The 27,979-nt window shown below is 36.4% G+C and overlaps 1 protein-coding gene across 2 annotated transcripts in view; it reads right to left on the reverse strand.

Moving 5' to 3' along the window:
• Window positions 1-27,979, reverse strand: part of TASP1 (taspase 1) — a gene marked incomplete at its 5' end in the record, with an annotated part of 85,040 nt that overhangs the window by 48,784 nt on the left and 8,277 nt on the right. The window contains 4 exons of one of the 2 annotated variants that reach the window (XM_082481438.1): window positions 3,231-3,337; window positions 16,092-16,171; window positions 22,912-22,996; window positions 24,461-24,581. The exons of the other annotated variant lie outside the window; for it this stretch is intronic. Of the exons in view, the coding sequence (XP_082337564.1) occupies window positions 3,231-3,337; window positions 16,092-16,171; window positions 22,912-22,996; window positions 24,461-24,581 (393 nt within the window). The remainder of the gene's footprint in view (window positions 1-3,230; window positions 3,338-16,091; window positions 16,172-22,911; window positions 22,997-24,460; window positions 24,582-27,979) is intronic. 2 annotated transcript variants of the gene reach the window in all.

A 27,979-nucleotide genomic window follows, 5' to 3' on the forward strand; every position in this document is an offset into this window, starting at 1 on the left:
TTGTTCCTTTTTTAAGGAAAAGGAAATGCATAAAATTCAAATTTCTGTTCAAACTACAATAGTAAGTAAGACAGACACTAGGATTGGCATAGTTGACTGCTACACTTACAATTCCTTTACACAGCCATAAAAAATTTGAATTTGAGGAAAAAGTTAAGTGATTAAAATTCACCATATATAATGGGAATGGTGCATATTACTATGCATTGACGGTTGTCACCCAAAAAGTTCAAGCTAGAACTGGCTAAAAGCTCACGTGGTACATTCAAGATTATCAATGACAAACATATAATGCACAAAATACTTCAAAGAAAAGGATTTTTTTTCTGTTGAACAAAGACAGACATATTTTTCTTTTCTGAATACATTCAGTATTATTGCCTCAATATAGTTGCTGAAGAATATGAAACTGCTGATTCCATACATATACTTCAAGTTTCAGTACACATACTTAAGTACATATGTTAAACTAGATAAAAAACAAATCAGTTTTAATAAATCTCAAAGTAAATAATGTTATTTATAACTTGCCTATAAAAAACTAACTTATAAACACTAACTTATAAACACTAACCTCTAAAAAAATTCACATGCACTGGAAATTTAGTGCCACTTAAATCAAGGAGAGGACAACTCCTCTCACAAGTAACTTCAGCATAGCTCTAAAAAAAAGTTTGTAATAGCAGAAGGCAAATTAAAAATAGGGCTTTTAGCCAAACTCTACTACACTATTTTCAATGACAACTTCCTCTGGTAAAAGACACGTTAACAGTAAGAGGTCAAGCATTTACTTCTGAAGTTTACTGGTGATTGAGGTGAGAACTTCAGAATGGCATCTGGCCTAATTAACAAACCATAGCCAGTCCCCCTATGAATATGTTTAGTTAATTCACACACAAACAAAAATGATTTCTTAACTATGTAAATCAATATATAAGTCACTAAAACCTAAAAAAAAGTCTCAATTTTCACACCTTCAAAATGCAGTGAAGTTATTAACAGGTCTTCCTGTGTGCAATTGCATAACCCTCTACAAATCTTACATTAGGTAAACAATGAAAAATATAGCAAAGAGAAAATTCCATTTACTCGGGAAATAAAAGTCCTTTAGTAAGTCACACTGCCTAGTTTTTCCATTCAACCTATATTAAATTTAAACAGCCTCTCATTCTTTTTGAGCTTGGTATAATTTAACTTTTATTGAAAAGTAATTTCTAAAACTGTATGCTTATTTTTAGCTGGTGAAATTTATCAGCAGCTAAAACTTCCAAGTAATTTCAGCCTTTTTTAGTCTGCAATACTATCTCTTCACGTTGGCCATTTAGTTATGATTTCCATTCAAGTTCAATTTTGTTAACATCCTTTCTACCTTGTTCTTCTCCAAACGTCTAAAATTTCATAGACAAAAAAATAACTACAATTTATAACAACTGTGCAGTACTGGCAACAGAGGCACATGAGCTAAGCTGCTAAGTCAAACTAGACAATGAAAGAGCTATGAAGTCCTGCTGAAAGGGACAGGTCTGCAGCTCCAGAGTAGCACAGCAAATAAAAAAATTAAATTACTATTTATCAATTAAAGCTTAACTTTGGCGAGAAGAATAACTTTTAATTATTCAAGTATTTAAATAGCTTTAAACGAGTATTTTTGAATCTTTTATGAGAGCTCAGCTTTGACAGTACAAGTTTTGGGATGACAGATCATGTGCCTCATCTGTGCTAAATGACTTTTTCTAGTAGCACAGAGAGAATTATTCTACTTTGGGTTTTTTTGTTTTCTTTTTGTTTTGTTTTGGGGTTTTTTGTTTGTTTGTTTTGTTTTTGTTTTCTTGGGTTTTTTTTGTTTTTTTTTTTTTTTAGAATTCAACATTGTAGAGTTTTTCATTTCTATTTCGTTTTGAAAAACTAACCTTCCTGTAAGGCTGCAATTATCTTACACTCTGTGGATAACACAAGCGGTCCACATTGTTAGCATGGTTTGGTTTTCATCCTCACTCGATCGACAGGATGTTCCCATAAAGTTGACAATACCGGTATGTTTTGTTTCTGGATTACTTACCGGTGAGTAGAGCTTTATTTGATCAACTCCTTTACCTACCCTCATTGGCCTTTGGGGGTCTCCCACAAGCGCTGCACATGACTCTGGAGCCCTTGAAATTTCAAATTGCAGGTCGGTAAGCTCATGCATTGGCATATATTTCAAGCATTGACTTGCCCCTTATTACATGAACATCAATACTGTACAGAAATCCCTCCTCCCTCAGTTCCATTTTAGCACCTTTAGTTTCACAAGGGGGTATGTGAAGTTCTGTAAACAGGTAAAGTTCAAAACCGAATAACTAACTTCCCCCCCCCCCCCCTTCTATCCTTACTTTCTTTACAGGTCTTACCTCCTTGAAAATAGAAAAATTAGTACCCTGCTAGGGACAATTTCTTATCTAAGAACACAGGAGAAAAATGCCTAATTTATCATTGGATTTATTTGCACAGACTACAAAGAATAAACTTTTTTGCCAGTTCTCTGGGACTTATACATTATTTATATCAAGATATGTAACTGCATAAGGCAGTGTGGTCAGTCAGCTTACCAAAGCAAAGAGAAATGGCCAATCTGAAAGCCCACAGGCCCCAAATAAAGCATAGGTGTTTAATGTAATGAGCTGTACTTTGATATTCAACAGTAAACACAAATACTGTGATTGACATTCTCAAATGGTAACACCGGCTCTAAATTCAAACTAAGAGTGAGGGGAACAGAGGGAATCCTAATAGTTTTGTAGTACAAGTAATATGGGCCAGGTCAATGCTAGATGCATGCACAGATGCACATGTTTACCTACCTGATATTTCAAATTTCACCCACTCCAGCTCCATAATGCAGTGCGCTCAGGAAACATTAAAAAGTGGGAAACAGTGACAGAGATCCCAAGCTAAAGAAAATGTTTCAGTAAATAATTATCTGCTTGTGTTCACATTTGTCATATTTCCAGTTCAAAATGAGCAAAATATGTTTCATAGCACAAACAAGATAAAAAGTGAGGATTTGGTTTTCAAATATTAAGGCAGAAAGTTTTAATTGCAGTAAGTTATCGTTATACCATCTAAACATTAAGGTGGTCAAGAAGCGGCTTCTGATGCTACATTAGTCTCACTGTATAAATGACATGAAATTTATTAGCAATCAGCTGGAAGCTTAGAATGGCACAATAAAATTTTAAACAGGAACTGACCTTTTCATTTGATTGTCTTCTTTTCTTTAGTTGAATGAGATCTGTTTCCACTTTTTCAGCCAACTCCAGCTTCCTCTTGTTCCTCTTAAAAGCTGCTAAACTAAACCCTATAAAAATAATTCAGAATTATTTAACTAAATAAAATTTACTTAATTTAAACACAGATTGATAAGTTTATATTTTGAAGGTCTCATGCCTTACACATTTTCACTGATGTAAAAATCATCACTAAAAAAGCCAACAAGTATTTAAGCTTCAGTACAAGATGTTTACATCCTCTCCTATGTGAAAAAAGTTCTATTGTTCAGCAACAGCGATGGGTAAAATATCTAGAAGAAACAAGTTGCTGAACACATATGGAAGCTATGTTGATCTAAATATCTCTCTGTTTGGCAAAGAAGCAGCACTGCACAGAAGTGAATGGAATAAGTGGCTTGTGTTAAAATTATTGTTTTTGACTGCCGAGAAGTAAATAGATACCATGTGAGGTCATTCTGATATCCATAAAATTAGGTTACTATTTTATTACTTTAATTGCATATCTGTATGTTTACCCATATATTTAAAGCCACACAACAGTCTAGCAATATTTTTATGTTCCATAATCCAACGCACTCTAAAGACCACGTAGGTCTTGAAAAGACAAACATGTATTTTCCGCATCTAAGTCCCACATTCAGAAAGGAAACATTCTCTAAAGTGAAGTAAAAAAATAAATTATGACACTTAAGAATCCAAAGTGACATGTTCCCATTTTAGAATTTTCAGTTCATGAAAAAAATGCAGGTATTGACATATTTAGTTTAAATTACTTTTGATTTAATATTATCCACATGTTGTCTTAACATCCCCTTTGAAATGTAAATAAAGGAAGGGGAGGGGAAATGCCTTTTGTCACTTGTTTGGTCATGAAAAAAATCAAGCTATTAGGAGGGCAGAGGTATACACAGATAAGTCACAAATGCAATGGAAATTAAAAACCACAGGTTTCCTATTTAATCTATAAGCCTTAAAAAAATGTCATTTTAAATGAAATTCTGAATTTAGCTACATCACTATTATTCAGAAGATTGGAACAGCTGCAAGAACAGTCTATGAATAAAATCAATATTGCAGAGCCAACAGAACACAAAGCTTTCATTTACAGTTCTCACAAAGTACATAGACAGTGAGCATTTTACTTCTTTAAAATTTCCCCATGCAGGTGCCAAAATCACCTAGTGAACTCTCCTTTAAACCTGTTTTTAAGTACATAAAACTGGACCTTAAAATACCACAGTTATTCAAGTATATAACCCAAAAGTAATGAGAAAGCTGGCATTTCTCTCCAAAAACCTAATGAATACCAGTTTCTTAAAACTGTAAACACATATTAATCTGCCATCACCAAGAAAGGAACTCTTTCTACCATACAGAGCTGATTAATTCAGCTAGTTTGGACAACACATTTCTATGTTTGAAAAGAGGTCCAAGACTTAAAAAACAAACACTTGATAAGGGGGAGCAGGCAAAGAATCATTTTAGTCTAGTACTAAATGGGGAGGAACATACAAGCAAAAACTCCACACAGATCAAGAATTTGTTAAACACAAATGTCCCAAAATTAACCAAGCCAGCACATTGTTTTTAACAGAATTTTTAAACAGGAACTTGTAAGTTGCATGAATGCAATAAATATAGCAACTATCTATGGGCAGAACCACAATATGGGAGAGTAAGAATGGTGCCTGGCCTTGGTACTCATCACAAGTAGGTATTAGGTATTACACGGGGATATATATGCCTGGTATCTACTGCTGCCGTTGCCTCCTGCCAATTCAGAAAAAAACCCTGTGTATCTAGAGAAGCAAGGGTACAGGAGCCCATACATGAAAACCTGAACACAAGAAGTTTTCCCTGTACTCCAGAATCTAGTGCTTGTGGTGTCCTAAAACTTTCTGCAATATTTGCATGTTCACCAGTTCAAATATATGCACAAAGATCACATCAAAACTAGAGGACACATGGGCTAGTTCCAAGCTGCCCTGTCAGCTACACAGAGTGCTGCTATCTGGCCTCTCAGCATCATCACTCCAACTATACCTTGGTTGTTACTTATCCTGACATTTTTTCCACAACATATGAAATTCTCCAAATTTAAGGGCGATGTTTCATTCACTGAAGTCCTCAGTCTCTAGCTAAGTAATTAAACAATTCTCAGAGTTTACGTTGTGTTTTAAAATTGTATTTGTCTTTTCAAAACAAGAAAAAAACCTGAAGATTTGCTTTGAAGGACCTAATTGCTAACAGTAACTACTAAACTGCATTGTTAATTCAAAGTGGTATCAGTAAGCTAGGAAATATAGGGCAGGAAACAAGTCATTCTTAACAAAGAAGTATACACAAATATACACCAGGCAATAAGAAACACTATGTATGAAATTAGGCTAGCAACGTACCACCTTGTCCATGTTTACAGAATGGATGACTCTATTCTACAAAGCAGTGACAACTGTGCTTAGTCCCCAGGAGTCAGAATGATTTTCAAATCCTAGGTGCTCCAACTGCCTTTCAACTGCATGTTGGGGTAAAGACCTGTTATGCATTTTCTCGCTTTTCTTACTTTGCTCATCTCATACATGTGAGAAGCGGTGCAGTGCATCAAGGATTCTTTTACTGGATGATCAGATATCCAGAGCCCCCTGGGATGCTGTAGCATGCACTTTTTTGTATAACTTGGACCATGTCAGACATACAGATGAAGAAAGTTTTCTAGTAACATAGAATGATGTAGGTTGGAAGGGATCTTAGGAGGTCACGTAGTCCAACCTCCTGGGAAAAGCAAGTCCAGTTCAAAAGGGCTGCATAGGAACTTGTCAAGTTTTGAATATCTTCAAGGACGGAGATTTCACAACTCCTCTGGGCCTCTGTTCCAATATTTGATCAACCCAACAAAATATATTTTTTTAATATTAGTCAAAACTTCACATATTCTAATTTATTTCAGTCCTCTACGATCCTACCCCTGTGCATCACATACCACCATAACTAACATACCACTTAAATGCACAAAGAGAGAACAGTCTAGGTTGAGAGCTAGCATGTTTGCCTAGTAATATACACAAACTTTCCCAGCTTCCTCCATCACAATATCTACAATATTTAATCATCAGCTCCTATTTGTGACAGATACTACGATATTTGTCACATTGGAAAGCTCATACTGTTATACTAGATAGAGAGATTAGAGAGGTGCCAGTCATGATGTTTTAATTCAATAACTCCCAAGTTTTATTCAGTTTAGCATGAAATGTCACACCTATCCAAACTGTGAGGGAAAGTAAGTCTATTCAGACTTCCCCTAGAGTGGAAATTCTTACGCTCAGGCTACATTCAACTTCAGAGTAGTTATCAGGATTAACTTTCATCTGAAAGCTGAAGATTTTGTTTTAGCAAGGTCTGATGAATAATTGCCTTTCATTATTTAGGCAAAGTAATTATTATCAGTGATTACAATTCCTCTTAGTAGGATAAAACAGCTAATATCTCCAAAGTGACCAAAGAATTGTGAAATAAAGGACCAGTTTATCAAAAAAATACCTAGCAATTTCCCTTTTTTCCTTTGACATAATTTATGCCCAACTTCAGATGACCAGTTAAAAATAAAATGTCTTGAATCTTAAATTTGGGGAGGTTTCCCCAAAATAAGGGAATAGCAAGTGAAAGGCTGCCTGCTCTCAGTTTATTCGTGCCTTCACGATGTTCTATCTATACAAAACCACTATAAATGCCATTAAACTGGCTAGTACTCTGGTTGCTTTGTCTTGCTCTACAAGTGACAAAAGAAACTAGAAAACACAAGTGAGCTTCGCGCTTAAACAAATGAAAGATTAAATTAAACTTTTATGAAAACATCCTGCAAGTTTGGTCCTTGTCAAAGAATATATTATGCTGGTTTAAGTTCAATAAAACATTTTAAGAACTAGAAAAAAAATTCCAGGATTCAAATGTGCTTGGTTAATGATGCACACATAACATGGAAAAATAACCCATTGAAAAATTATTTTTAAAATAAGCACTATACACAGAAGGAAATTGCCTACACACAAGTTCATAATTCACATTAAATCTAAAACACAACCTCAACTTTGTGGTGCAAGGATGCTAAGAAATTTCATTTGTCCTAAATGACAGTACAAAAATCACTCTCACCTTCTCCAACAAGACAGCATATTCCAAGCTTGAGAAGAGGAAAAGGACACAACACAGTGTTGAAGACAGGCGTGTTTTCCTAAAACAAATGCAATATAGCTACATCAGCCTGATGTTGCCTGGGCCAAGGAGAAAGGGAAGCAAGACAGATAGAGCTTATTGACTGGGGAGGGGAAGAAGCTAGAAAAAGAAAGGCGAGGGAGTAGATGGAATTTTAATTTGAAAAATTAAAAATTTTTGGATCGCAGCCCAGAGGTATTGTTGTTGGAATCTATGGAAAGTTATTTAGTACAACATCCTTTAATTTTGCTCAAGAATTTAAAAGTTTAGATGAAAATCAAACTTTGCTTTCAGATAAAAGTTCCTGACTACCCTACACAGTAATAGCTCATACACTTAAACTCACTCTTAAAAGAATTTTGTCTCAGAAGCCACAGAGTACAACCAGCCGTTCTGTTTTGCTTTCTTATTTATGTACATACTGACATAAATAAAACTACTTCAGAGCTACTGGGAGAGAAAGAAAAAAAAAAAAAAGAACAAAAAAACCCCACAGCTTTACAAAATGATTCTCTGTTAGTGTTTAAGTGCCATGCTCAGGCCTCATCCAGATTAAAGACATGTAACGACTGACAACAGAAGCATATCAGAACTAGAGTATTATTAAAAGCTCAGGACTTCAATCTCACATTTACGGTATTTATCACCTGTCCCTGCAATGCAGCATGGGGTGCCTCTTTAACAAGGAATAATCTTCAAGGACCTGAAAACATCTTCCCAGACCTCCATGTTCTCCCTTCAACCCCACAAGGTACCAACAGGAGCTACTCACATGTACTCTGTACTTAAATGCACTGCATTTTGGGTCTAACTGTGCTAGACAGTGGAAACACTGGGTGGAATACTTGGTCATGGCAGAGTTGTGGAAGTTGAGACAAGTGTAGGGTTTTGCCGTAGAGAAGGGTCAGCGGCTGAGCACAGAACAGGTAGAAGTAGCTCCCGCTCAATACCACTCGCCTGCATGAGAAGTTGGTATTAGTGGATGTGGTGTCAGAACATGTGCTTGATAATATGATGTATTATCAATAAACGCAGAAGAAAAATCTCACAGGCACATCTTGCTCAAAGTTAAGACTGTTATAGATTTTCCCATTTTCAAAAGGTTCCCGTGTTACTGGGTGCCCTGATGAGAAAGGACCACAAGATCTTAATTGCATAATTCATTAGCACAAGATCCATCTCCTACCTTATCAAGGCTAGGAAATAAACACAGCTTTTAAACGGGCTTTTTACATTGTTATCACGACTTAACAGAAAGAGATGAGAAAATAATTTTCAGTAAGCAGGTCAGTAGAAGAAAAAGAATCAGAGCATTGGTCTCTGAGTCAGTTCAGAGATGTCACCTGTGTGCCACTTGTTTGCAATAAAACTTCCACATCATTTACTCATCTCTTCTGCTAATCCTGCTGGCGCTCCAGCAGTTTGATCGTTCCCATAACTCCTTTTACTGTTATATTGTGTACAAGTAAAAATTTAACAAAAAATCCTGACAGTTCTATTATATAATGATACAGCGACTTAATAAATGAAAAACAACTGTATTCCCCATTCGACATAGCTCTTAGTCATCTTTCACAGCCCATTAGAAATGATCCAGAGAACAGAGGTAAGAAAAAAATTATTAGAGAGAAATTTAGAATTGTCCTATTCATGGACTCCTTGAAACTACTGAACACTACATACAGAACAAAATGCTTTTAATAATGGCAAAATTCATACATATCTACTTGTTAGTTCTAGATCTGTGCACTTTAGGTAAGCCTATAGCTGACAGGCTGTTTATTATAGCACACTAACATTTCTTGTCCAATTTAATGCAAGAAGTTTTCAGTAAAAAGCCCATGTTGCCTTAAAATTCCCATGCTTTTATAAGCCACATCTATTCCCTTCCATATTTTCAGGCTAGGTAAAAATTTAAGTGAACAATTAAGTTTTCAAAAATAAGTTAACAAATACAAATTTCTAACATCACTAAATCACAAATAAAGTTCAGGACAATACTCAAACCTTCCTATTTACAGTGGTGGAACAACAAGCTGGAAACACAAACACAAACTCCAATGTTTCTATTACAGCCATAACAAATTATTATGCAACAAAACATTATGCAACCTACAACTGTTCAGCAATCATTGTTTAAAAGCAAACTGTAAATTGAAAATACTAAGGAAAGTAAAAGAATATTTTTAAATCTTTGGAGTACAGATCGAGCTCTGACCAATCATATAGCACCCCCTGGCAGACATTTCTTATAGTCAACTGAAAGAACTAGAACGGAGAACTTCCTACATTTTATCTTTCTATTGCATATTAAAAGAGAATGCAACTATTGGAGGGAAGCGAATTAAAAAGGAATATACTAGCAAATTAGTTAACCCACAGGAATTAAAATGATCCAGTGAAGAATTCTGTTGAGCAGTTGCTAAAATAAATGGCACAAATGAAAACAGACAGATGAAAATAGATTTCATTTTAACAAAGCTATTTTAAATGACAAATTAACACCACTTATGCTTGTCTTGGGACCAACGACTACTAGTGAGTTATGGTTTGAAGAAGCCACAACAATTTATTGTCATTTAGACGATCATTCTATCACCCGATGACCCTTCCCCACCCAGGAAGGGGAATCAGGGAAAAACACAAGGAAACCTGGGGGCTGAAATATAAACAGATTTAATAGATTAACACTAAATAATTAACATTAATAATATTAAAGAACCAATATTGATGCCAATACCAATATAAAGGGATTATACTCAGTCAATTCTATCCGTAGGAAGCTATGCACTCCCAGCAGGGGACAGCAAACGTGGGACACTGTGAGCGCTACGGATTTGGGAGGAAGGGAATAGCTCAGGGTTCCGGCACTGGGGCAGGAAGTTTTCAGGATCACAGCCATCATAGAAACTCCTCAGCAAACCTTCTAATTGATCTTGAATGTGCCGTTCACGGTATGAAATAATCCTGTTGGCCAGCCTAGGTCAAGTGCCCGGGTCTTGCTCCTTCTCATCCCCGCACCTGGCTAGCTCAAAAACACTGAGACCTTGAAATCCATATACCATAGCTGGCTATAAAGTAAATATTTTCAGAAATTCAGACACTAAATTCTTCTAAAAACACAGTTTTCCATAGCATTAGAAGAGACCTTACTGAAAAGTAAAATTACTGAAAGAGAAATTAATCCTGTGTTGCTCAAACCAGGACATAGTGCTACTTCCCATGTTGCCATACTTTGACAGAGACAGCCACAAGAACGGGAAAAAAAATGCACTTAGCATCAAAAGCATCTAAAAAAAAATAACCTATCTTTCTCAGAGCACTACTACATAGATCTGTTCTTCATAATAAGAACTCCAGGTAAACTGTTGCTGGAGATACCATTTCTTACTACTTCCTGGAAGAAATCTCTTTATTTCCATCAAGCAGCCTTTCCTGCTCCCTGGAAGATTTTCATTCAAAGCATCTTCTGGGTACTTCAGCCCAACTTTTTTTCCTGGCTAACTTACAGCAATTCTAGTGGCTGAACTTAACTGTTCAGATTTCAGAATTGCAAGGGAACCTACAATATTATGTCCAATTCCAGGGAGGATTTACATCATGTCTGGCCTTTTTTTTGTTGTTTGTTTTATTGTCAGTGTAAAATACATATTTAAGAGATCTCATTTATTCTGCATATTATGGAACACAGGTAGCAATTTTGACTCTTAAAAGACAAGCATCTATCTGAGAGATATCTCTTAGTTTCCTAAAACCCAGTGTGTATTCAGATTAAACAAGCTTACTAATCAAATCCCCCAAACCCTTGAGTTTCTCTCCAAATCTCTTTCATTCTCACCCTAAAAACAAAGGAACAAAACATGGTCTAAACCATCGCCCTGAGCCACTGACTGAACCTCGTAGCACAGTTCCAGCAATATGGCAAATGTTCTTCTTAATGCAACAATAGTGAAGCAGAAGAGAAAACTAGGAGTGTGGTGAGGTTTAGACAGGAAGACATACGGTGTCAGTAGAAGCATGACAATCTGCATGACACTAATCTAGAAAAGGCTCTCCCTCACTAAAGAATCCAAGCAGCCGTAATACAAAAGGGAATTTGCTCACATACACAAAATTGGTTAAAAAATGCAAAACAAAGTACAAGTAAATATAGGGCCTGTTACAAGTGGAATGCCAAGCCACCCTATAGTAGCACTTGGACCATTCAACAACAAGATGTAATTTTACTGATGACAGTAAGTTATTCCAGGCAATAAGAGGACTTGACTGAAGAAGGATTCTGAGTAGTGACCTGACAATAAAACGGCAGATTTCATTCAGCAAGTCTCAAAATAATGAAAAAGAGGTAGTTCTTCACACAACCCATAGTTGTAAAGTTTTTGCAGATGCTAAGAATTAATATGGGCTCAAGAGGAAATAACAATTTCATGGCAGAAAATGCCACTGAATTACCTCCACGTATGCAGGAACCAGTCATGACTCAGGAATGTAGTCAAGGAGAGCAAATGGTGGTAGGGAAAGGCACGTATATATCTGCTCTGTTCTTACATTCTTCCTTAAGCATCATTTGTGGCTACTGTTGGATTCCAGTTATCAAGCTGTGTGGATCCACTGCAGCTGCTTTTGTTCTTATGTAATAAAACTGAAGTACTTATGGTCATGTCCACATTGTCAGAGTTAGAGGTACAAGCTTGCTGCATGAGTAGTTACCTTCCTTCTCTTTTCCTTTGAAGACTTAACATCATAAGCAATTGTGAGATGCTGTTGTACACCATGTTGTTTGCCAAATCAACTACTTTGCATCTACTATAGGCTGAACTGAAAAATTCAGATAGAAGTGGTTCAGTTATCACTAGTGTAGGCACAGATATTGACAGCTGAAGATGCACCACAAATTTACATTGCCTATTTAAAGTATACTTTTAACATTTATAAGAGGTTGAATTTTAACATTTATAAGAGGTTGCATGGTACAATAAATTAGCATTTCTAAACTGTAATTACACTCTTAACACTTTGATCAAACTTTCAAAGCAGTCTCTCTAGCACAGGCTAACAAAGCTCTAGCGTAAGCTAGTATGGGCTCTAGTATTGGCAGGAATTCATAAATTCAGTTTTCTTTCCTGTAGGCAATACAGGCAGATCACATTTCAGTTGTTTTTAAAAAAACACCCACTCACTACACTGGAAAACCACCAGATTTCTACAGAAATGCCATTTCCTCGCACACTTGGCAAACCGAAGAAGACAAAGCAGGTGAGCCTTGACATAACCTTGATGTAGTTCAACAAGTAACATGGTTTAAAACATCATTTCAGCTTGGTGCTTAGCTACTTTGATAGCTCTGAGAGAATTATGGAGTGTGACCACAAAGCTGATCGTGCAACTTTCTTTGTAACTGATCATATGGAGAGCTCCATCCGTGCAAAACCAACCACACAATCCCACAGCCTTACAGCATGTGTAACATTACTCTTGCCATCTCAGGTCTGGGAAAAGGGAGACAGAATAATGTGACTTCAAGAATATATTTTCCATGTGCAGTACAGAGAAGCCAAAACACATGCACCTAGATCTCCCTGCTAATACTTACTGCAAATACATGTCTAAGATCTGGATTAGGGGTTTGGGGGGGGGGGGTTGGTTTGGTTTTTTTGTAATTAAGTTACTAAACGTATTTTCCTCATGTTTGGCAATTACTTCAGTTCTTCATTTTACAAAGCTATTCAACAGTCATGTAATTTCAAGTTAATTTGCCCCCAATTCTCCATGCAAACACTAGCATAGCAATTGTAGCAAGCCTGATCAGATCCTCCCCCCTTTTTTTTTTTTTTTTTAAGTTTATTACATTATTTAATATAATAGCTTGCTTCAGATGAGATCTTCTGTGGTTGCTCAGAAACAACACTCTAATTTTTTCTGAAGCACATCTAACTTTCTCTCCCCTGGTAACACTGGAAAACACAATTTTGGCTTTCTTACATGTTACCTGTGAGGCAGTTTCCAATTTCTTTTCAGCTGTAACAATCTCATGTTGTCACACACGGTGTTAATGGTTACCGTCTAGCCTCACTGACCAGAAGTCTACACGTTACAAGACTAGCTTTGCTAAGGACTGGTATGGAAATCAGCATAACATTTTCTGGAACCAATTTTTCAGGTTTTTGTTTGTTCTTTCTTGCTGTTGTGGTGTTGTTTTTTTAAAGAAAAAATTCAGATATCCTGTCATTAATGGTTATACTGCAAAATTAAGTGTACTCAAATCTTAGAAAAAAAGACAAATTTTAAGTCGTTCAAGCAATCTTTCCCCAAATGCCTCTCAGAATGGCTAATAATGCAGTATTAGTGTAAGCTAGTATTGTTTTCCTATGCATCCATTTTAGGCACTTAAACAGCATACACTGTGATCTCATCTTTTTTGAAAAGGAAAATGAAGCACAAAACTGCAATAGTCAAATACATCCTTTCTGTAAATCCAGTTAGACATAGGCTATCATTTATGCTAAGGTCAAGCAATAGAATTAGAGAACATCTGTGAAGAATTCAGTTTAAAGTCATTTTCTCAGTATTACAAAGAATATCTGATTGAATCTCAGTCTCTGCCACTGATTTTCACTGATCCTTCAATTACCTCAATCTGAAATCATTCTTTCAGCAAGACATTCACATAGTCTACACTCCAGTCTTAACAGTCACAGCCTGCTTCACAGCATCAGTTCATTCCTACAGCAGGTCCATCCTGTGCAATGGCTGAAGCAGATAATCACATATGTGTGTGTTTCAGTATATATAAACCTGGGTGAAAGCGGAGGGTGTGGAGGTGGAGGGGGGTTGGCCACTTTAATACCAATATTTTTTTCATTGACATTGCAACATCAAATGGTATTTGACTGCATTGACTCTGCAACAGGATTAATTTCCCAGACCTGGTTGTTCTAATTGTTTCAACAAAAATTGTTTTGCTAAATAGAAGTATGCTAAATGCACTGAGGAGACAAAAAGAAAACCCTGGTGTTTTGGAGCAGGTTTGTGAAAATATATTGGATGGGATTATTCTTCTGATGTTTCTCCAATGTAAATTCATGTTCTGGGTTAGGTAAACCAAACTAACAGTGGTCATCCTAATTTTTAAGCCATAATGTATAGATTTACTCTGACCAGGGTACATTTTAGCTACTAAAACACCATCTGGCAATTAATGTTACAATCTAATCATCTGACACAACAGGAACACACTGGTACTAGAAACAATGGAAGCTTTTGTGCGTGCAAACAGAATTAGACAAGAAACCTTCCTTCTGGAGCATCTCCTACACATAAATAGCAACTACTTTCTCGGAAAAAAAACAAACAACAACAAAATCCAAACACAAAAAAAAAACCTCTTTTGACTCTTTCTAGAGTCATGGAAATAAAGGTGTTTTGCTTAACCGAGCCCAGAAGTTGTCCTACAAATGCTGTTTTGGACAGCAGATGGATAGGGGAAAAGTTTGAGTCATATGGAACTAGAAATCAAAACTTTCTGTTCAAAATGAAATGTATCATGAGTATGCATGAAAATTGGCATGACCAAGTAATATGCTGCCACTTCTTTAGGAGTTACATGTAAGCACTGAGTATTAGCAACTTTGAACTGCAATTTCTGAATGTTTGTCTACATTTAGAACTAGACCAAATAAAAGGCTTAATGGGAGCCCTGGGTTTCAATCGCTGGTTTAGGAACTACTCATATATTTTATGCAGTAGTACTGTTTACCATAAAATAAAGAAACATTCTGTAATCTTTTGTGTTCTCCTCCTTCTTTGGGAAATGATCTCTGATTTCTTTCCTGCATAACTTCAACAGGAAGCATAGGGCTTGTTCTCACCTATAGCAAACTACAGACTAGTAGTAATAGCACTTTGCAAAAGAGAGGGGGACTGAAGAAGAGAGGTAAGGGGAACGACATCCTCCTTTCCATAGTTAATTTTTAGCCTATTTTATAGATGGTGTATCAATATAACATAATCACTTCTTTTATTTTAAGAAAAAAGTTTTTGTAAGAGACCTGACTACTTCTAACATACATTATAATCCAAGTCCATTTTCTGGCTGGCATTATTCCACCATATTAGATGAAGCAAAGCCTACCTAGGGTAAAAAAAAAAAAAAGGCAAATGAATTTGACAGCCCGTTTAGACCACAGCAGTTCTGGACAAAGACTCAGAGATGGGTGTTACTGTAGAATCTGAGAGTCAAACTGGCACCTGCTGAATTTAGATATACGTGGCTAGTTGGTGCTTTTAGGATCCAAGACGGATCACAACTGGAGACGTACAGGAATGAGCTGTTAAAGACTCTACGTTTCAGTAAAATCTCCTTCATTGGATTTAATCCTAGAATCACAAAGTCACTTGAATTAGATGTTGCTAAAATGCAGCTGAAGTCAGTTTATAATTTTTTCTATTTACTTAATAGAAAATGAGTAAGCTTAAACCATCCTTATATACCGTAATACCATAAGCTAGTTGAATGTTAAGAACAGTGAAGTGATGAAGACCTCAAAACATGAGGCACCATTTAAAGTTACTCTATCCTGTTCTTCCTACTGATACCACCAGTTTACTCACTTGTAGCCATGATACCTGGAGGACATGCTGGTATCCCGTGATCAACTGCCCATCTGTAAGCTCCTTCACCAACTAAAAAGCTAGGAGACACAGAAGAGGGAGTTTAAACAAAACCACATAACAAATCCCCCTTTTCTTGCAATTATTTTTTCTATTTGGTTTGGTCATTTTAAAATTGTAAGCTGTCTACATTTCATAGAAATGTCAGCTATCATTACACTTGGCAACCTTATGTAGTTTCATTAAAAGACTATGCAGCTCCAACATTAAGCTTAGTATTGGATAAAAACATGTGCTATTAAATTTGAAATTAATTACCAAATAGCACCAGCTTTTCATTGCAGCTAACCAGGACAAAGCTGTCTAGAGTCTTGCTTTCTGTAACAACTTAGGAAGATCCTGAAGACCAACAACATGGGATGAATGAGGCGAAAATGGTAAGGCATTTTCAGTAAAGTCAGCCAATGCCACAGGAATATCAAGAAGTCCTTTGCAAAGTACAACACAAGCTAAAAATAAGTCTTATTTAGAACGATAAAGGTCTGTCTCATGGAGTTTTAGCAAGCATTTGTAAATGAGTCAAGTCTACTGAATTTTGATATATTTGCAAAAAAACCACAACAATTTGAGAAGTCATTTTCTAGACAGTACTGAACACTTTACAGTATAGAGACATTATGCACTGCTGTGACAATGAATGACAGCAACACATTGTACATAGACATGTAACTTGGGGGGAGGAGCAGGAGAGCCTCTGTTATCTATACTGTTTCCCCTTAATAAATTAATCTGATTCCCTGAAAAGGGGAATGTGGTAGTTGGGAAGCATATATTTTCAGAAAGCTGCTGAACAACAGTACCAGCAGCAGCAACACAGTAAAGGACAACTATTTACAGTCTTAACTTCATATCCCCCTTTTGAAATAAGAATAAAACAGCTGCCTAATGGACACAAGAAGTAAAGACTAAGGATATACAGAATTTTCAAAAAGTTTTACAGAAATACCAGAATTAAGAATATGAGGCTAAAGAAGTTATCTCAGATACAAAGAAGTCCCTGGGACCACATAGTTCTAAAATTTCTGAGAACGTTATTGATACAGCAAATTTGCCGGCATTAATGCTGTCGGAAATTTTCTTGACAGTGCTGTATCTGACACCCGCAGCTTTCAGTATGCAGTATTTTGAGTTGGTACTTTCTATCTTCTCTATGACTTAACCAATAAGAGGTGTGTCCCGTCTTTCCTTGCAAAAGTCTCAAAAAAAAAAGTTTATTTAGATAAGAATTTGAATTGTTAAACACATAATTCTTACCATCATTAGTGCAGCTCCAGATAAATATTGTTCATGTTGCAAGATACCGTAGAATAAGTTACTGGGTACTTTGGGAGAACTCAAGCATCTCCTATTAGGTAAGCTAGTGCTCAAGAAACAACCTGTCACTTTCATTAACGTAAGAGAAAAACACAAACCGTAGCCAAATCTAATTAAGTAGTATTCTCCATTGACTAAAAGAAAGTGGGTTTGGTGTTTAAAAGAAAAGTTTTCTATCAACAATACGTTCTCAGGAAATGAATAAGCACTTCCTGTTCAATAGAAGAATTTACACAGAAAGGAAGGTTAGGTGGAGAAAGTATCAAGCTCATATATTAGAAGCTTTATATATGATAACTTGAATAGCACAGATCGGTCAGAAACACTGCATTTTACAAGCAATTTCACAACTGTTTTTTTAATACATAAAAACACAACAACAGTCACTATTACTTATGAAGAGTGCAAAAAAAGCATTCCAGAATGTATCAAAACTTAAGTAAGATGACTTTTACTTTGCTCACACTTGTGTCCTTAATTCCTAGATTCCTTTTCCTCCTATAAGATGGGCATAAAGTATTTTCCAGTTCTGGTCCCAAAGAATGGTTAGATTAGTTGAAGCGGACATTCCCTGCTGACATCTAACTGAGGCCCCATAACACCACAGAGATCATCCACTTCTTTCAAACTTTTCAGTTCAGATGTCTTGAAAGTACAGCGTGATCACAAAAGAGTTAAAATAAACAGTTTACAAAAAAAAAATAAAATAAATAAATCAGGCTCTCAGGCTTTGTTGTCTGTACTACCTATACTGTATCTCCTATAAATTGATATAGAATTAGTTGGTAAGAGATTCCTACTGGACATACAGCATGAAATCAGTCCTGCAGATAGTCAAATATGTGTAATCTAAGCAAGACTAGACAGTCTTTACACCATCCCAAAAAGCAAGTTCTGTGATCCGGTTCAGCACACGGCCACACACACAATTGTACCAGCCACAGATGACAGGGTGGCAAGAGGGTGGGAACCAGCAGTTTGGCACTAGGGAACCGCTTTAGTTGCCATGAGAATCATCCATGTAGCCATGTAGAAAAGCTGCAGCAGGCAAGAATGAACAGGGAAATACTTTATGCTGACAAAGACAAAACTACCTCTGAACAGCTACCACTGAGCTTGATTTATTGGGGGAGAGGAAAAATAGGGAATAAAGCCAGTGGGCTATAGAAAGCAGCCAAAACCCCACCAAGTCTCAAAAGCCTTTAGGCTAATTCAAAATACAATTTTCCAAGGGGGGGGGGGGGGGGGGGGGGGGGGGGGGGACGACAAAAACAAAGGATGAATGAGTTTGTGCCCTGCTACTCTGAAAGTGGGTTCTGCACAAACAAGATAAAAAGACCTTTCTTGCAAATATATCAAACAAAGAGTACTGTAGTTGTTATAGGCTCAGAACACACAGAAGATGAAAACATCCTCCCAGCAAGAAGCCAATGCTTGTACACACTTACTAGTTCCAAGCAAACTAGATCATATTAATGGAAAATGCAAGTAAAGGTCTCTAAAAATGGTCTTTTTAGGCAATTTTCTACAAGAACATGGTTCTCCTGGTGCTACTTGCTCCAAACAGGACCATTTAATAAAGACTGTATGGAGACAGGCCACACCAATATAAACAGAAGTGGCAGAAGAAGGTTAGGTTCATTAAAGATGGGCAAGGTGACCCTGAATGTACCAAACTCACTTTGTAACATTTATTATAAAATGCAGCAATCACTCCGAAATCACTGTTACAAAGAAGAAATTGTTCTGAAGAAATAAAGAACAGAGGTAAAAGGTGGTACAAACCTTCACTCTAGGCACTTTCTTGATTACACACTGCCCTACAAGCTACACAATGCATGTAAGTGTATGTATCAGCTGCAGTACTGTAAAACTGTGAAGCAATTACAAATCCCTGTGTACCCAAAGGTAGAAAAAAACCCCACCCTAAGAAGGGATTACTATTAATACTGAAAAAGGGATACAGACATGAACTTAGGTATCAGTAGTACTAATGATTTTTAAGAAAGGAGACATTTGGGCATATTTGTACCATCCCGCAATGCTTACATGTCTACACTTAATAGTAAACAGATGTAAATAAGCCTTTTCCCCTAGGAAGGTCAAGGCTTTGGCATAAGAAATAGAAAATCTTCAAACTTATTACTACAAAACTTCTAATCCATTATTCTGTGACCAAAGACCACTTCCAAAGATCCATCCAATATGCAACTGCACAATTATAATAGTGCTTTCTTTTGTAAAGTTATACAATGAACAGGAATATCTTATATGATAGTATGTAACATGTACAAGTTCAGTTTTTTCTGTTCTTTCACGCATAGGCAGAGAAAATCCTGACAACGTCAAGCTGAATGAAATATGAAGGGGACCTGTATAACATACGCAAGGACCTCAAAAGTTTCAACAAATGCACTCATGCATTCAGGGACTCTCTACTTTAAACTTCATAAATTTTAACTCAGATAGTGGGATTCTGTGTTTTAAACAAGATGACAAGATATTGATCCAGAATGACACACTCTGCAGTTATTTACAGCAAATTCGATACATCAGTCAGGATACTTGATCATTCCTTCCCAATAAGCTTACCGTCACAGAATAAATTAATTCACACTCATTAGAATTTCTTCTACTGAAAATTAGAAGTGTACCTCTTTGAATTGGTTTTGAACTGTCACTACAAGAACGAGTACTGAACAGGGGTAAACAGGCCAAACTCACTGCCTCCATGTTTTCTTTTATAGAAAAGAATCTCCATAATGTCACTTTTATTAATCTCACAGTTCCTAAAATTTTCCTGTGTGGTCATGTGCCAAACATTCTGGCCAGAAGACATTAAGCTAGCTTAAATCATGCTATAGAAACAACCTTTACCACTATGTTTCTTTAACAAGACATGTTCTTAGGCTAAACAGTATCTGGAAGATTCCCCAATACTCTATTTGCCCCTGAGAAACAAGATGAAACTTGCGTATCTTTACAAATAAAAATCATTTACTAAAATCTTGACACTCAGTAGGAATGCCAAAAATACAGCTGATGTCTTGTTATTTGACTATATATATTCCCAGCTTGTGCAGGAATACATTTCAGTCCCAAAACAACAACGCGTCATGCCAAACCCTGACAGAAAGGCAAGGCATGAAATTGTCAACAGTCATCACCTATAATGAAAATGAGCTCTATCATTCTGAACTTGGGATACCCTGTACATACAGGAGCATCTACCAAAGCAAGTCTAAAGCACAACCCAGTGTATCCTTCTACTATAGATTGTTCCCAGGGTAACTAATTTGCTTTAATAAAATACATGCTCAAAATCCAGAATGGGGAAGAAGAAATTAAAGTATGGATTAGGTAACTCAGGTCTGCAACATTTGCACAATACAGTGTATGTGTTGGCTCCGAAGACAGTTCACCTCTCACCTTGAGAGTTTGAGCTCCCTTGTCTTTAAAAGCATCTCTTAGTCAAGACCTTGCACAGTGTTTGAAAGATTTAGTCTTGTCCTTTGAGAGCAAGAGGATATAGTTTCTTTTCCATTCAGTTATTTTTAAAATACTAGCAGCATAAACTAAGTTGTGAAGTTACAGCAAACGTGTTACAATGCCCAAGTGCTCTTCCTTACAATAATTCGAGAAAACACTGTGATGATATAGACAAAACTAAATCACAAGTGCTTGCTCCTGTAGCTGACTCCAGTACTAGTTCTGGACCAACAAAAATACCGCCCCTCATTTGACACTCTCTTTAATGTTACTCAGCTAAGCCCTGGCTTTCTCCTGACATTGAAAGAAATAAGCTACTAACAGCAACTGAAATTCAAGTTTCTATTCATTGAGTCATAGAATTACAGAATGATTCGAGTTGGACAGGACCTTAAAGATCATCTAGTTCCAACCCCCCTTGCCAAGGGCAAGGACACCTCCCACTAGACCAGGTTGCTCAAAGTCCCATCCCACCTGGCCTTGAACACCTCCAGGGATGGGGCACCCACAGCTTCTCTGGGCAGCCTGTTCCAGTGTCTCACCACCCTCAGAGTAAAGAGTTTCTTCCTAATATCTAATCTAAATCTCCTCTCTTTCAGTTTAAAACCATTACTCCTCATCCTATCACTACACTCCCTGATAGAGAGTCCCTCCCCACCTTTCCTGTCGGCCCCCTTTAAGTAAGGGGCTATAAGGTCTCCCCGGTGCCTTCTCTTCTCCAGGGTGAACCACCCCAACTCTCTCAGGCTGTCTTCACAGGAGAGTTGCTCCAGCCCTCTGATCCTGATTCCTTAGTAAACTTCTCCTTTGGAAAAAAATAAGTTATCACACGAACTACAGTTACTCTTTTTTTTTTTTTTTTCTTCATTAAAAAAAAAAAAAAAACAAAAACCAAAAACGTTTTCAATGCAAAATCTGCTTGTTGGTGGTTTGGTTTTAGGGTGGCTTTTTTTGATCTACGACCTTCCTTTGCAGCATGACAGAACAATGAAATAGTGCTTTTCCTCACTGTTTAAATTGGAATACTATACCATCCAGATACAGACTATTTGGCTAATTTTACAGAACAAGAATAACATAGTAAGGAAAGTAAAATTTGTGAATCTAAATATACATATTTTAAAGTCCATAAGTGCTGGTTTAATACATCAACAAATACTGCAGTCCATTAGTTGGCAAATGGTAGCAAATTTCTACAATTGGATAGGAGTCATTTAATATGAATGAATCATTCGAGTTATCTACTTGTCAATTTAAACTGCTAATGAAAATAAGATGGTTTTAAGAGCAATCAATTCTGACACATTTACTGGATTCTTTCCAAAATGATGCAATAGTATTTAAAGTTGTTATGCATTTAATAGTTACCTCTTCCATCCAAGTATTATACCCATCTCAATAAAGGAGCGCCTGTTTTCATTTTTGTTGTAAATACTATTAAATTTACCTTTAAAATAACTTCCCGTTTTGGCTAAGACAAGAGGAAGTTACTAAACACTGTACATTTCCACACTATAGCTACAAAATAAAGCCAAAGAGACAGGCAGTAAAGTAGGAATCTTTTATATACTTGTTAAAAACTACATTGCTTTTTTTTGAAGGCAGACAGAGGCAAAGGCAGTAGAATTTCATTTTAATCTTGATGTATTTAGGGATTTTTCAAAATACTGCAGTAAAAAAGTAAGAATTCAGCATGACATAACTGGAAATAATCACACAGGCAGAAATTATCACAAAATGATGTTACCATCTATTCACAATACTTCATTCTGCCCACAGCTTCATCAAGTGCACAAGATGTTTCAAGATCAGAGAACAAAGCTTATCTTCTTTTTAAAGGCACACTATCGCTGGTATGTAAAACAGCACCAGCCTTTTTGGGATAAGATACAGCCTTCAAATATTGCATGCAGTAGAGAGAAGACCAAAGTAAAGTCAAGCAGAACAAAGCAATTACCAAGGTGGAATTCTGCCAGCAGAGAGTTTTCCCTTCTGCCCTTCACACAACAATCTATTTGCAACTGAAACTGGATTCTTGATTCCTGAAAAGAAAAATTAGCAAAAAACGGGAACAAAACATTAAAATATTTTTCCACATAGCAATGTAGTGTTCATTTTGGCAGTGGAAGTCAGCTTCCTTTAATTTCCAAGACTTTGCCAATTCATTAAGAGACACCTTGTGGTGTTACGTTTCATCAGTGTTTTCCTTCACATGTCCTATCAGTGGTGACAAGGCCTTCTAATCAACACCCTCCCTCCAACCCACCCCCCCTTTTTTTTTTTTCCTCATTGAAATATTAGGAGTGACCTCCTACCACAGAAATCTTAAATTAAATCTGTGGTATTCTATAGGCCAAAGATGTCTTACGAGCGTTAATTTTTCAAGATGGAAAGAGCTTTCATTTAGATCTACCTGGCCAAAACAGGGATTATAGGATTCAGGCTTAGCTGTCTCTCACTGCCTTATTTCCTCCTTCCCCATGGTTGGAAGATGTTTTACATTTTGTAATAAATATGCCTTGAAACACTTTATTTTACTATTTATTTTAGATTTATATCTACAAGAGGAAGTTACTACCATGGTTTAGAACTATTCTAGGATAAAGAACAAAGCGTCAGGTGTTGTCAGAAAAGCTATTCGATAGTAACAGTTAAGGCTGTTGAATGTATTTATGACAAAACCTCAACAATCCATATTTGGGACTGTATACCTTTATTTGTTTTGTACTGAAAGCTAAAACTAGACAAAAAAAAAAAAAAAAAAGAGAAGCACATTAGTCTTCAGGTTAAGTAAGTCCCATATGCAAATACATCTAACCTTACAACAGTATCACACAAAATAAATCCAAACATAACTGATCATTTGAGAGAAATTATAACAAAAAAAAAAATCTACAATGTACAGAAATTTTACATCCCAAGCAAACAGCTTGACAGATGAGCAGCTGCGCCCATTCTCAAGAATACATGAAAGGCTTCAGTTTGCAGGCTGGCACCCTGCATAGCCCTCTGACACTATAAAGGAAATTTCAGTCCCTTAAGACCTCAATTTGAACAACTTAACTAACAGACCAAAACATCAATTTGCTTTATGACTGAATGATATACCTGTAAATTCTTCAAGGAGACAGAGAACATAAGCAAATATCAAGCCTTATTAAAATGCTTGTACTCTTTTTAATAGTTGCATTTTAATATAAAGTTATCATTCTACAAATCCACCTGAGCAAACTCAGTCCCATTGTGAATACTGTATAATATCACACAATTGTTCTGCATCAAAGGATTACCAGCAAACTAATAAAACAGTATGTTACACAAAGCAAATTAACACAAAACAGTGTTTCAGGGAGTAGGAATGCCTCCCTCTTTCTTGAAGGAGGCAGAATTTATTTAAACGGGGTAGTATTTACAATGTCTCCCCCCTCTGAAAAAGTAACAAAAAAGACAAAATTGATCTTTGTACTTAAATCAGTAGTTAGCTTTATAATACATAGTTAACGTACCACTCAGTGCTCCAACTGCTCCAAAATTTAACGATTTTCCATCCATTATACTGGCATCACATTCTATCTCACCCAGAAGGTTCAGGTTAGACCCCAATCCTGCATTTGTAAAAGGAGAATCCTAAAAATAAGAACAAAACACTATAAGGCCACGCTCATAACAGACTAGATCAAAATCTTTGTATAACTGGCTGACAACACTGATCTCGGTACATTGCACTTTCTTATTATAGTAGTTTAATCCTCCACAACAAAACCAACAGCAATTTGAAGAGGGCATCTCAAATTACTATCATGAATAGCTTACACCCTCTATAGGGTCTGATATATCTCAAGTGTAATAATGCCCTAACATAAAAACCAATCACTCAACAATTCAAGATGATCAATTATATCGAAGCAAAATCCTTATAACACAAGTGAAAATCTCTTCCTCCCTCCCCCAAAATACATACTTCATTTGGTCCCTAACCTGTCAGTCAATTTAAGTAACACCTAATAATCACTGCATAGACCACAGTCTGCCTTTGAAACTCTTAAGTATGACACAGCAGCAAAACAGAACTGCACATTTCCTCAACATTCTAAGCTTATGATTGTAGCTCTGCATGCAGAACCTAAGAATTGGCATCAGTAACAACTCACTTTGGGAAATACCTATTTGATCATTACCACAAGGAAAGTCATTACTGCGATCAGGAAGTTTAACCAAGACATATTTCACAGAAAGTATGGAACAAAATTTAATAAACTAACTAAAAATTAACTCCTCTTTTTTAAGCACCTTCCGTAGCTTTTTGGAAAAATCAAGGTTCTCAAACAAGAAGTTTTGCACACTAGATTTAAACACACTCATTTTTGCCTCCTCCCATTTCATCAGAGCATACCCATGACTTTAAAAACACAGTTTTTAAAGCACAGTTCAGGAGTCTTGCTGTCAGCTCAATATAATCCCCTCTTCCTTGATGCAAGCACGACATGGAGTACAGCACTAAGAAAGAGAACAGCCCAGAACAGCCAAACTATAAAATTTCAGAGATACTGCATGCTTTCAGAGTTTGTTTTTAGTACAAGAGTGTAACAACCTGATTTGATGAAGAAAATGGTTGTCTAGACCACATGTGAACATGTCAATGAAATTAGATGGTCATAATATTACAGTACATTTGACATAAGCTGAATCAGGAAACAAATCTACCTGAAACAGTTCAAAGTTCTGTCTTAAATGTTAACTGAACTGGTTCGTTTTGTTGCATATTAATTTGTAATGAATACAACGAAACAAGAGAAAGACATTTGACATTAGTAAGTCAGTTAGCCTTTGTTAACTTTCAAATGAGCAAGTAATGAGTAAATTCAAAACTTGTTTTGCAAGACGTTGATTCTAATTTACAGAGATATTTAGCATTCTTAGTGTCTGAGTCATCAAAATGATATCTTCTGGAAGAATCATGAATATATGATTAATACGTCACCATGAAACAGACTGCAATCTCTCCGTGTTCATTTTATACTACTCATCTTTATTTTCTGCTTTTTCCTTCTGCATCCAAGAAGTCGCACAAGATTTTATCCCATATCACAACAGATTTTCAAATATACTGTGTATATTCATTGTGTTGTTCACTTTGACAGCTATGTCTCACAGAAAATAAGAACATTTGAAAAGATTTTAGGATTATGAAACTTTTGCAGTTTAGTGCACAGGGAATAACTTTCCCGGGAGTGGGGGACAGAATTTGATTTTTAAGTCTCCCAAGATGATGGTCTTGAAAAGGTGGAAGACTGCAGAGCAGCTGCTGGCTTAACTGACTTCATGGCTCCCCAGGCTCTACAAGTATGAATAAAATTAAGTCAGTGAAGTTTAGAATAAAAGCAGCAGAGAAGTGATGGAAAGAATCAGAATGTGAATGGTGAAAGGTACTTGGAGGACAACGTAAAAACAGGAATGCATTAGGATGAACAATGCTTACTCCTAGTGCTGTCCAAGTTCCTTGCCCATGGGTAATCAGACTGCATAGACCTGCAAGCGTGGAGATAAATGTCTAATGTTCTGTTCCAAAACCATTCGCTCGGTGCATTATACTCAAAAGCATTGGCAAAGAGTTTTGTGCTCTACAGATCTGTCACTTTCACAAAGCTAAGACAGCTGTTACCTTAAAAGCAGATGTCATGGCCAAATAAAGGGAGTAAGAAGGACCCATCAGAACAGAAGTCCTACTAACAGGACTCCTTCTGCAGTCAAGACACAAAGCTCTCTACCATCTGATAAACATAATAATCAAAAGAGGGTAGGAAAAAAGTACAGGATACAGTGGCACTGTTCACTTTGTTTCTAAAAAATCTAGGTACTTTGATGCTTTGGCATAGCACCTCCACTGGCACATCATCAAGGATGCACCAAGAGACAAATTATTTGGAGGATCCCAAGACAAAGGGAATGACAGCTGTTCTCTCTACAGAATATTTATCAGAATATTGGATAAATAAGAAATCTACACCAACAAAATTGTAGATGCCTCTTTGGTGGCATAACTCTTTTCATTTTAGGACTCAGAATCTTACCAGTACAATCAGTCACAATATGAGTAACTTCTCCAGTAAAAAGAAATAAAGACCAAATTCCAAGCACCTGTTCAAAATTTCCGTGGAGCTTTATAGTAAGACTGCACTCAGTTAAGAAGATGGTCTCAGAATTGCCAAAAGGAAGATGGTCTACTCTAACTTCACAGATCTGAAAGGTGATCAGGTAACAGCTTTAGGCAGTGCAGGAACTGGGTGTGAACACATGGAATTTCTGATACCTACCTGAGTGTCTCTGAGATGAGATATAAAGCCTTTGAAATGAGGCAGGGAAAAACCTTTAAACAAAATGGAAACAGAAATTCACACCTGCTGTATGAGTAGGCAAGGACATGAAATACACCACATAAATACATCTCTCTGAAAATATGGATCTCTGCAAAGTCTGACTAAAAGATTTCAAGACTCTGATATACAAATGGAGGAATACAACTTCTGAAAATTAAGGTGTATTTCAAAATGAAAATTCAAAACCTTCAAGGAATGCAGAAACATCATTAAAACAGAAGTGTGCATGCTTTCAAAGGGAGAAGAAAATAAACTGAGCTAACTGAAGCAGTGTCTTCAAACACTCGGACAAAAAAATGCAGTACTGTGAGAACTATATGACTACCATAGGATGGGGAAGAACTCAATGAAAGCATGTATCCAAGAAGAGGGAGGAAGGCAAAGGAGGAAAAGGTTTATAATACAGAAGCTAACTTCAGGAATATACTTTTTTTTAGAAAAACAAGTAGAGATCAGCCTTTTTATTTCTAAGGAGACTAAAAAAAGACAAGAAAGCAAACCAAGCGTAAGCTTTGCATGTTAACAGCAAGCCCTACTACCATAGAAAAGTAAAAAGAAGAGGGAAAAGACAAACAAATGGCTATTCAAAGCATTTGAACAAAACATAAGCTTTCAGTTATGTGAAAAATATTACACTACCTGGCAATT

This window comes from Vanellus vanellus, assembly GCF_965231255.1.
Source record: "Vanellus vanellus genome assembly, chromosome: 3".
NCBI lineage: Eukaryota > Metazoa > Chordata > Aves > Charadriiformes > Charadriidae > Vanellus > Vanellus vanellus.